The 10,000-nt window shown below is 41.0% G+C and overlaps 1 protein-coding gene across 1 annotated transcript in view; it reads left to right on the forward strand.

Moving 5' to 3' along the window:
• Positions 1-428: 428 nt before the first annotated feature.
• LOC137973575 (adhesion G-protein coupled receptor D1-like) overlaps positions 429-10,000 on the forward strand; it is a 31,469-nt gene continuing 21,897 nt past the window's right edge. Inside the window, exons 1-4 of the mRNA XM_068820418.1 lie at positions 429-433; positions 1,097-1,199; positions 2,803-2,953; positions 8,249-8,330. Coding sequence (XP_068676519.1) covers positions 429-433; positions 1,097-1,199; positions 2,803-2,953; positions 8,249-8,330 — 341 coding nt within the window. The remainder of the gene's footprint in view (positions 434-1,096; positions 1,200-2,802; positions 2,954-8,248; positions 8,331-10,000) is intronic.

Raw genomic sequence — 10,000 nt, forward strand, 5'->3', positions numbered from 1 at the left:
TTATGTATGTGTCTCAAGCGCTATGCATGAAGATTTGGCTTAAAATTTCGATAGCGCTTTTATTTTTAGTTGGACTATTCGCCATGGTGCAGGAGAAGGACGTCACTTAAAAAACATGCCCCTAAATGAGATACTTGATGACCCGGCAAAAACACCTGGAGCATCAAGAGGAATTTTGACAACTAACCTTCCCGCTATTTACAATTAAAAGATAAAAAGATAAAATTTTAAAACAATTAAAAGATAAGTGGTCATCTCGTCAGGCACCTGAAGCTGTTCAGCAAGTTTATAAATATCCTCCCTAGGCCTGTAGAAACGAAACTGAGCTTTGCATTCATGGTTGGTTTCTCATTTGAATCAAACCTTCCATGGTTTGTGCGTGAAAATCTTGTAAAAGTACAAATTCTTCAGGACGGTGACGCGGTACTATGAGGTGACCCAACGGCGCCGTCGTGCGAACGTCGTCGACTCGTAAGCTCCATATTATCAAGATCAGAAAGATTTAAAAATGTAGTAGTAGTATTAAGATTTTTCTCCTTTTATTGGAAAAAAACACAATTGGTCGAGTTTGTTTGAGACTAGAAGCTACTCAAAGTATTTTCGAAGGAGGGACTGTGGCCTAGTGGCTAGGGCTGCTTCGAGATCCAGAGCTTATGAGTTCTGACCCTTTATTGAATTTGATCCCTGGTTCAACTTCTCGGCTGCACTTCATTCTTAAAACAGTTTTTGTTCTTCTGCATAATTATCATTTGCCCAAAGAAGCCCCTACGGGGAGTGGTCAGTTAAATATGAATGTGTATGTAACATGTGCCGTTATGCAAATGATCTGGGTACAAATGTTGAGGGGCAATCAAAAGGACAAAGGAGGCTAAAAGGGTATCTATTTCAGTTTTGCGTCATCCGTCATAACGGCGATACCACTGACGGTGGTAACCAAAAGAAAATGAAGTGTAAAAACGAATAAGGGTGGGGCGGGGGGAGGAGAAAGGGGCTCTGATAGAACATTTACAGTAGTGGCCCGTTCGACCACCTCCGTTGCATAATTAACAAATAATTGATGTGTGAGTTCATGTTCTTTTTGTTTACTTTTCTCTAGAGAGAGGATTTCCCCTTTATTCCAGATTCGTGTGAGCCTGACGTCCTCTCTATTGTCAGGACAAATCACCTTTCTTGTTGGAATTAATGCCACGGCCAATAAGGTTAGAAAAAACCGAATGAATAAGAAAAATGGATGAGAGAAAGACGAGGCGAATAAAAGGAAAAGCAGACTGTCTAATTACGTAGGATGTGAGGCGAGCGCGCTAAGTAGTTACTAGATCGAATTTATACGCTCTATTGCGTTAGGTTGGCGAGGTGAAGCTGCTGTGTGTATATAAAGTGTCACACTCGACGGTCATTAATAGCTAACCATTATTATCAATACGGCAGGCCAAATGACACACTGCCCTCTGTAAAACGCGCCTTTTTTTGGGGCCAAACGGGAAATGCCCAGGCTGAAATGCATTTGCCCCCCTGATTCTGATCCACTGCGCATGCGGAGATGTCAAACAACGTCGCCTGGCCAATGAGATCCTGAGGATACCATTTCAATGCCAAAGTTAGCGCGAATTATTGTTGATGAGGTTTTCTTTCTTTTAACTCTTTTTTTTTTTTTTGTTTAGCTGATCGTATTATAGCAACAACTTTCCATACCATAGATTCATGCTAAATCTCTGTTAAACATTTTTTCTTATTAAATGAATTTGTACGATTTCGCCTTGTGTATACACCTTATTCCAAAATGGCTGCCATTTTAGTATTCTTTTGTTTCCATGCAAATTGGACCTTATGGCCTCGTTCACGGTTAAATATTCTAGTGAATTTTACGTTTGAAAGCGAGGCCATAAGGGCCAATTTCCATGGAAACAAAAGAATACTAAAATGGCAGCCATTTTGAAATAAGGTGTATTGATAATAATGATTAATCACATGACTTTTGGAGGTCATATAGTTTATTCGAGTCTCTCGTAGCGTCATTTGCACCCTGGCTCCGCTCGGGCGCAAATGATACTACTCGGGCCACCGTGAATAAACTATATGACCTTCAAAAGTCATGTAATTGCCTAATTCTCGAAACGAGTGAACCAGGCCACATTGGTGGGAAGGGAGTGCTCTCACCACTGCGCCATCCCTGCACAAGGGCCTGCACAAGGGCCGAAACTCACACTAAGGCCCCCGAAAACGGGCCAGCTAGTTCGTCATGGGTATGAAGCGTAGGCCCTGTACTGCATGTATTAATAAAACTGATTTATTAATAATCATCATCAAAGAAATCAAACACTTGTCGCGAAGACTCGGCGTTATGGTATTATCTAGGACTCGTCGAAAGTCCCGAAACCTTTCAGGCCTTTTTCGAGTGGCATAACTCCCTATGTACTTTTTGAACGGAGAGTCGCCAAACGTCATAGCCATTTTGCTTTTCGTTATTTTGAAAGCATGTCAAACGGCCATCTTGTCAAAAAAATTGGATAGGAGTTTTGTAAATGCCCTTTCTGGTCCGAAAAGATTTCGGGACCTTGGAGAAACGGGGCCCTGGTTATAATAGCAAACTCCAGATTGGAGCACAAACGGTATATTACGAATTGGAATTCTCTGTTCTGCACATGAGCACTAGCTTTGGATTGTGGTATATTTTTCTTTGTGCATCAACTCATACTCCACTTTACAGGTCCCTCATGACTTGGAAGGGAGGTTACGGATCCTAGTGCATCTGTTCTTGCAGTCAATCGCACCAATGACCGGCTTATTAATTATATTTTATAGGGCGCCTGTGTGGCGGCAGCAGCTTTAATACAGTACTTTTTTATGGCAGCTTTATGCTGGATGCTGGTGGAGGGAATTTATCTTTACTTGTACACTGTTAAAGTCTTCAACGTTGGCCACAAAATACTCGTGTATCATCTCTTCTCATGGGGTAAGCCCATAATGGTTAAAATCAAACTGTATCGATTTCGTAGCTCCTGCAACGTATTATAAAATACTTCTATATACTATTTTAACCACAACTGCTTTTAATCTCGCAATCTCATTGGCTAATTTGCCGTTGGCGATAAGAGTCTAGACAACGCTGCTCGCCTCATGCTCGCGTCAATTTATCACGCAAAGTAATAGCTAATCAGGACCGCTCATTTTGGAAAATAAACCAATCATATTGCGAGAAAGTCATAGACAACGCTTGCTCTTTCTTTGTGTCATGATTTTGGTCACGCTCTGAAATAAACGCTTTCTTTGGCGTTGAATATATCGAAATTGGTTTAGCGTTGTCTGTACTTTTATCGACAACGATATTCGTCATCACGGTGATCAAAATTTGTTGTGGACTCACTCGGCTGCGTCTCCTGAGTCAACAGCATTTTGACCAGGTCGACTTGTTAAGTTGTTGCATTTGCCAGTGAAGTGCTGCGAATGAGACGTGGAAGTATTGAGTAATATTTGCACAACTTTTAAAGCTTGCAGTTGTATTTAATGCATTGAAACAACAAGCAAGCAACGATTTAAGACAATTTTTAATTGACTCAACTGCATAAAAGATGTCTTATAACTGAATTATAAATCCCTTTGCGATTTTTTTTTCTCAGTATTCTCTTAAAATATTATTTCCCGTAAAATGTTGCATCTTTTATGTTCAAATAAATGCTCAAAATAAAGATTTAACGTTCTTTCGGTAGAATTTTTTTTTTAAGTTTAATATTCCCTGTAAAAACGTGCATAACAAGGACAAAGATAAATATCACGTCACTCACGATCAAAATTGCAAAAGTCGTATTATTCTCTTGCAAAAGAGAGGGATTTTTATTGATAGCAAAGGTCCATTCTCCACTCTTTAGCAATCGCCCTTTCATATTTCAGAGAAATGGACCTTCCGCGAATATTTTATGATTGTTTTTAGCGACGTGATGAAAGGGAAAACGTTGATGATTTTTTTGTCACAATATGCCTCCCAATCAAAAAGTATCATCTCATAAACCCTGGTATCATTTTAAAAGGTTATTCTACGCAAAAAGTAGATAATGTTGAGAGTGGAAAACAAGTTGACGGCCGAAGTTATAGCCGGACAAGCCACGTGGAATTCTACTGATCGATGTCTACGCAACAGAGTCAGAACTGTATAATTTTTCACATGAATATCGGTTACGATTGCGATGTTTTGTAATAAAAACCAACCAGATGCTTTCGCTAGGCTCCAAAGAAGCTCTCCATGTAGTTTTTCCTTGATTTCGACTAAAATTCCTTTTTTTCTTCTTCGACTGTGGACGCCATTTTTGTCTCGCTGGAGGATCCCAGAATGACGTCAAAATCATCAGGACAGACAGACAGACACGAAATCGAGAAATCGAGATTTTTCCTGGCATATAGAGCACACAGGGAGACCGTCAAGATTAGTGTTGCTGCTCTCTTTGCGGCTCGCAGCAATAATGACATTCCATATCATAAGATAACACAGACAATTCAAACAATGAATCTAAGCATTATGACCATAATCATTGCACAGAGAGATATGTTCTATATTAACTTCAGTGAATGAAATGACAGACTTACTTGTCCGGCGATGTTGACTCGGGAATATTCGGAAAAAATCCGAGTACTCCTTTGCAGAGTCTAACCTACGACTTTCCGGTTACGAGTTCGGATGCTTTAATGGCTTGGCTCCCACGGTCTTTTGTAACTCGGTGGCAGAATCGAACATGGCTTCTCTTATTTCTTTAATATTCTCCAATCCAGTGTCAGTCTTGATGGTGTAAATGTACGTAGTTCTTGGTCTACCTTGATTTGGGTGACCAATTTGCAGTTCCCAAAACATGAGTAGAAATATAAGGATTTGTATGGGGAAAATGGTTTTTTTTCAAAATTCAAAAAAATATTCACGATTAACTTAAAATCAAAAAATAGCTTATCTTGCTTCAGTCTTGTGTGTTTTTGTGTCTGGTACTGTTTCTGGGTTGATTAAAGAATATTTAATTTTAAAAAAAGGGGGAAAAAACCGGCTATACAAAATGTGGGCCTGAATTCTCATTTTAAAACCTGTTAACTCAGTGGCAAGGACAAAATCACAGGCAGCGCATTCCAAAACTTAGCTATTAAGTAGGAACTGAAGAATTAGGACGACAACTGGTTGTTGGACAGAATGTAATTTCCGCGGAGATCATGAGAAGAAGAACACCGGAGAGAAAACTCGTTTACTTTTTGTATACAGTAGCAGGAAAATCATTCAAAAACAGACTTTTATACAGTAATATGAAGAAATTTTGAATGCGCTTATTGCATAAAGATGTAGAGTTTGACTTGAGTGATCTGCAAACGTAAATCTCAGTATTCTCTTATTTAAATTATACCCTTCCTTTGACAAGAATAATTACGAAAGGCCAGTTTTTGCAACGAGGATAACAGTGAAAAAAAGCAGTACTTTGTCGCGAATTTTCTATAATAAAAACTTGTTGAAAAATCAAATGTCTACATGAACAGCACACACCAAGGCTACTCCTTACTATCTGGCTAGAAATTTTCTTCTAACATTTTCTTCCGGCCGCGCTACAACCATTTTATAAGGGCCAGTCTCTTGCTTCTCAAGTTGCCTCGTTCATGCCCAAAATGAATTCTGGGTAGTTCTGCCATTCCATGACAAGGGAAGACCCCTGATTCTCATTTCGTAGATTTTTCTTATAATTGTTGGGCCACCCAGTCATACCGGCAAAATACAGCATCGATTGAAGTTTTTAGCTTTGGAAACTTGCCCAAATTGTGTTGGTAGGTCCTGGAATTCGTCCACAGAAAGACAAGAGAGACAACTTCACTCGTGAACCGCCATGTTTACAACAGAGCATTTTAGGGGTTCCAGTGTGCACGAAACCATCTCTCGCCTCTGTCTCGAGAATAACAGACACGCGCGGCTCTTACGTTACGCTTATGCGCGGCTGTAGAATCAATTAAAATATCAAGTCCTTGTAAAAACCAGCATCTTTTTTGGGTATGCTACCTATCAATCTCGACCCCAGAGCTCTTCTATTTTGTGCATAGGAGCTCTGAGAAACCCTGATACAAAGTGTCTTCTCATTGCTTTGCGTAAAGAAGAATTACAAGCGTCTCTGATTGCTGCATTCATGTTACCACGAACAGAGAACAGGCGCCGTAAGGTTCACCTAGCCAATTGTTGGCGATAAGACCTCTACTGTGCATGTTCTCCTAGAATTTCCTAGAGCCCAGGGTCATGCGCAGACATAAGATCCGGGGCTCTGGTGACGAGAATGGCTAGGTATCGGAGAGCCAGAACATTTAGGTATGCGCTGTCGGAATATTTGAACAAGAGAGAACAAATGCAGTACATCCAGACGTGGAGCTGGAGCGCCGAATCAAACGAGTCATCACGCGATTTCGGCCCGTGCGATCGCCTTTGGACGCAGTTGGCCCTTCGCTGCTTTCTGCTACCGACCTCGCCTCCCGGTACGGCATTGAGGGAGAGATATGTCGGCCCCTAAACCATATGTTACAAATCCCACGCCTACTCACAGCTCCAGACCGCCCTTGTCATCACAATAGACCAATTTCAATATATTAACATTCAGTCCTAAACAAAAGGCATCATCTAGAGGCTCTAGGGAATAATTATGAGGATTTGTATGAGTTTATTCCCCAGAGCCTCGAGATGATACGTTTTGTTTTGGACTGAATTTTAATATATCGCAAGTGGGCTATTTAGCGTAGAATTTCGATCCCTTATATATTCATGGCAAAAGTCATTTTACCTCTCATAAGGTAAGCACTGGAGTCACGGAATACAAAGTGTACGCACGCGCCCTGCTAAAGGCAACAGACACACATGCATAGACTTTCTTTTATCTTGAACTTCAGAGCAACTATAAGAGCTACTATCTTAATTCGAGACATTGCATTTACAGCTAAACTACATAGCAAATACGGATACATAACAAAATATAAGATATTTAAGAGGTATTTAGGTGTTTTTTGGTTCCTCTTCTTTTCGCTCTATCCGTATTCTTTCCCAAGGTTGAGCACCGAGACGAAGCCGCCGGAATCATCGAAGGAAAAGGGCCATAAATTCGCTCCCAAGGATTCGATCGCCTTGAAATTCCACGTAGATCACGAACAATTCCTCCGCTAGCTAATCGTCTTCTTCATTCGAGCCGCTTGTACACGGAGAAGGAACTAAGGGCCGCCAAACTCTTCAAAGTTTAACATTTGCTTGCTTTCAATGGGCACAATGGTGCTCAATCGTAAGTCTTATTGTGGGTCGCTAAGGGATCTTCCAACGGTTTGGGTAATGCGGGTTGTGAATAAAGCCTCATTGGATGGTTCTCGAAGCAAACGTTTTCGGAGTTTGGCGGCCCTTAATTCCTTCTATCGTCCGTGATCTACGGACGATATATTTCTACTCTTGCATAACATAGTACAGTACAGATCCTCATATATCGAGCTTGAGCTACCTGTGGTTTCTTCATTGTGAGGGGCACAATGACCAGCTAGTCTTAGTCTTCTCATACGGATTGTTTCACAGACTCTTGGGAGACTCCCGTAGAGTTCCTGATTAATTATTTGTTGTTGCCTATGCACGTTCAGGGCCGTTCGCAGCATTCTAGTGTAGCATCCATTGACAATTTTACCCAGCTTCTTGGTCATGGTCCACGTTTCACTCCCATAAAGTATCCTCTGCTATCTGGCTTTAGTCGTCTCCATCACGGTCTCGTCCCAGGCGGTATCTAAAAACCTCACGCCCCTTTGCACTTTCTTTCTTCAATTCCCCGCTTAGCTTGATCCTGGCCCCTCTTTTCCCTCTCGTCCTCCCGGAGGACTTGCTTGTTTTGCTCATCCGAACTATGTACGCCATCATCTTGTCCTTCTCACTTAAGTCCAAAGTTCTTTCTGCTGGGTCCTGCTCCAGATTTCTACATTGTTTTTACGTCTACTGCCACTTTACTCGGAAGATCCTCCCGAGATATCGATGGTCACATACGTCTAATATCTCTCTATGTGGATTTGTTTTTTGCTTTGTTTCTGCCCCGTACAAAACCACTGATACGTCTAACGGCTTGTGCCTACACATCTAGATCTTGAGGTTAGATTACTATGTCTGTAGCTACGAAATACCAAACCCTCTATGCCACTTGTTGTTGGTCATCAACAGCACTGAAGCTATGTCGAAACGTATGGCAGAAACGACAAGGGTGTATTAATATCACACTTCTCTCCATTTCAGGGATACCTGCAGTTTTTGTCAGCATATCTTTGGGCATCGCGACTGGGATAAACGGAATCGATAGTTTTGTCAACGACAAATAGTAAGCTTATCATTTTTGTCAGCAAGCTCTTGCCTTAAGAAAGAGCTTTTGTTTGTTTTAACAGATAAGGAACTACTTTACTTCTCCTAGAGAATATAAATGGGATGTCCTGCATATCCTGTATATTGATTTGCGGAGTTAAGGTGATTGATGACTGAGACATCGTTGCAGTGAAATCAGGCATGGCTGACGGCCACTTGAAAAAAAATTCGAGGTTTGATCAGTCGTTGAAGCCTTTATTGTTTCTCAGAATTCTTAATCAGCTGCATAAGTTGATCATTTCCGACTGCGATGAACTATCTGTCAAAATCGTTTCATTGCTCCTGTCCATAGACCAAGAGTAACCAGTCTCATGAGATAGCAAGATTTGTACGAGACACTCGCTGTTAGCTTACTTTTCTAACAACCTTAATTAAGGTGAAGCTAACTTAATTAACTGCCTCGTATCGGAGTTTCCCTATGACCAACGCGGCTGTGCAGGTGTTTAATTTTAACCACACAAGCCGATTTTTCTTTTTTGTTTTTTTGCTACTCGTCTCACTCTCAATGAAGGTCAAGTGAGTTGATTGAGGATTTGCATGAATGAGTTGCGAGTAATTGGATCCATGCCTTATACGCAATGGGTTCTCGGATCGCCATGGGGCAAACATTGCACGTTGTTGTGAGAAAATGTATGTCGGAAGTTATTCGACGTCCAAAAAACGTTTTTGGAGAGAGACCAACGCTTTTTTCGACACAGTTTTATCAGAAATCGATTTGGGCAATGTTGACACGTAGCAAGTGTAAGTTTTTGTTTGAATAACCGTGAAATATGAGACACAATTTGCTGATTAACTTCCTTGCTTGCGTAAAATTTATTGTGATCTGGAGGAAATGACTCAATAAATCCTTTTCAGTTTCCTTTACGCGTGTATGGCCTGGCTTTTAGCCTATTTCTAAACTCAGCAATTCAAATAATATTGGAAATATGCCTCGTGGCGATCATTGTGCTGTGCGGGGTTGTGACAACGATCGAAGGTACCCAGAGAAGCAAAAGATTCTTCCTCACGTTGGAATATTTAGATTTTACTCGCCCAGGAATAACAATGATGTTTTGTCGTGCGCTAGAGCTATTAATCGTGACCAATTCAAGGATTCGATGAACACAATGGTCTGTTGAAATAATTTTGTACGAAGTTACAGAACCTCTGAATGTCCTACACCAACTTTGTACATAAGAGAGTATGCTTGTGGGAGTACTAAAACCAGCTCAAAGACCTGCTCCAAATATCAGATTTACAGAGAACTAGTATATGAAGATGACCCTTTTGTATTGGACGAAGTCAGAGTGGAGCTTGACAAGTTTGCTTAGATCCAGTGACTTTACATGTAGGTGGTAGTTTGACAGAAGAAAAGGTTGGCATATCAAATATGAATTCCCAGTGTTATCTAAATCCATCGAAACAGATACTCCTGTATTCTATGGAAGAGGAGCATTAAAACAGCTGCCACGAGGTAGAAGGAGATTGAAATGGTTTGCTTGAGCAGAATCATCGTACTACATTAAAGTGATTTACCCTGTTCCCAGAGGTTTTTCTTGAGCCGCGAAGCGGCAAGAAGAGAAAAACCTCTGGTTACCTTGGACTTTAATCTCACTTCATGCAGACGCCAGGGTCAGGATCTGACCCTCA

The sequence above is a fragment of the Montipora foliosa genome, chromosome 1 (assembly GCF_036669935.1).
Source record: "Montipora foliosa isolate CH-2021 chromosome 1, ASM3666993v2, whole genome shotgun sequence".
Taxonomy (NCBI): Eukaryota; Metazoa; Cnidaria; class Anthozoa; order Scleractinia; family Acroporidae; genus Montipora; species Montipora foliosa.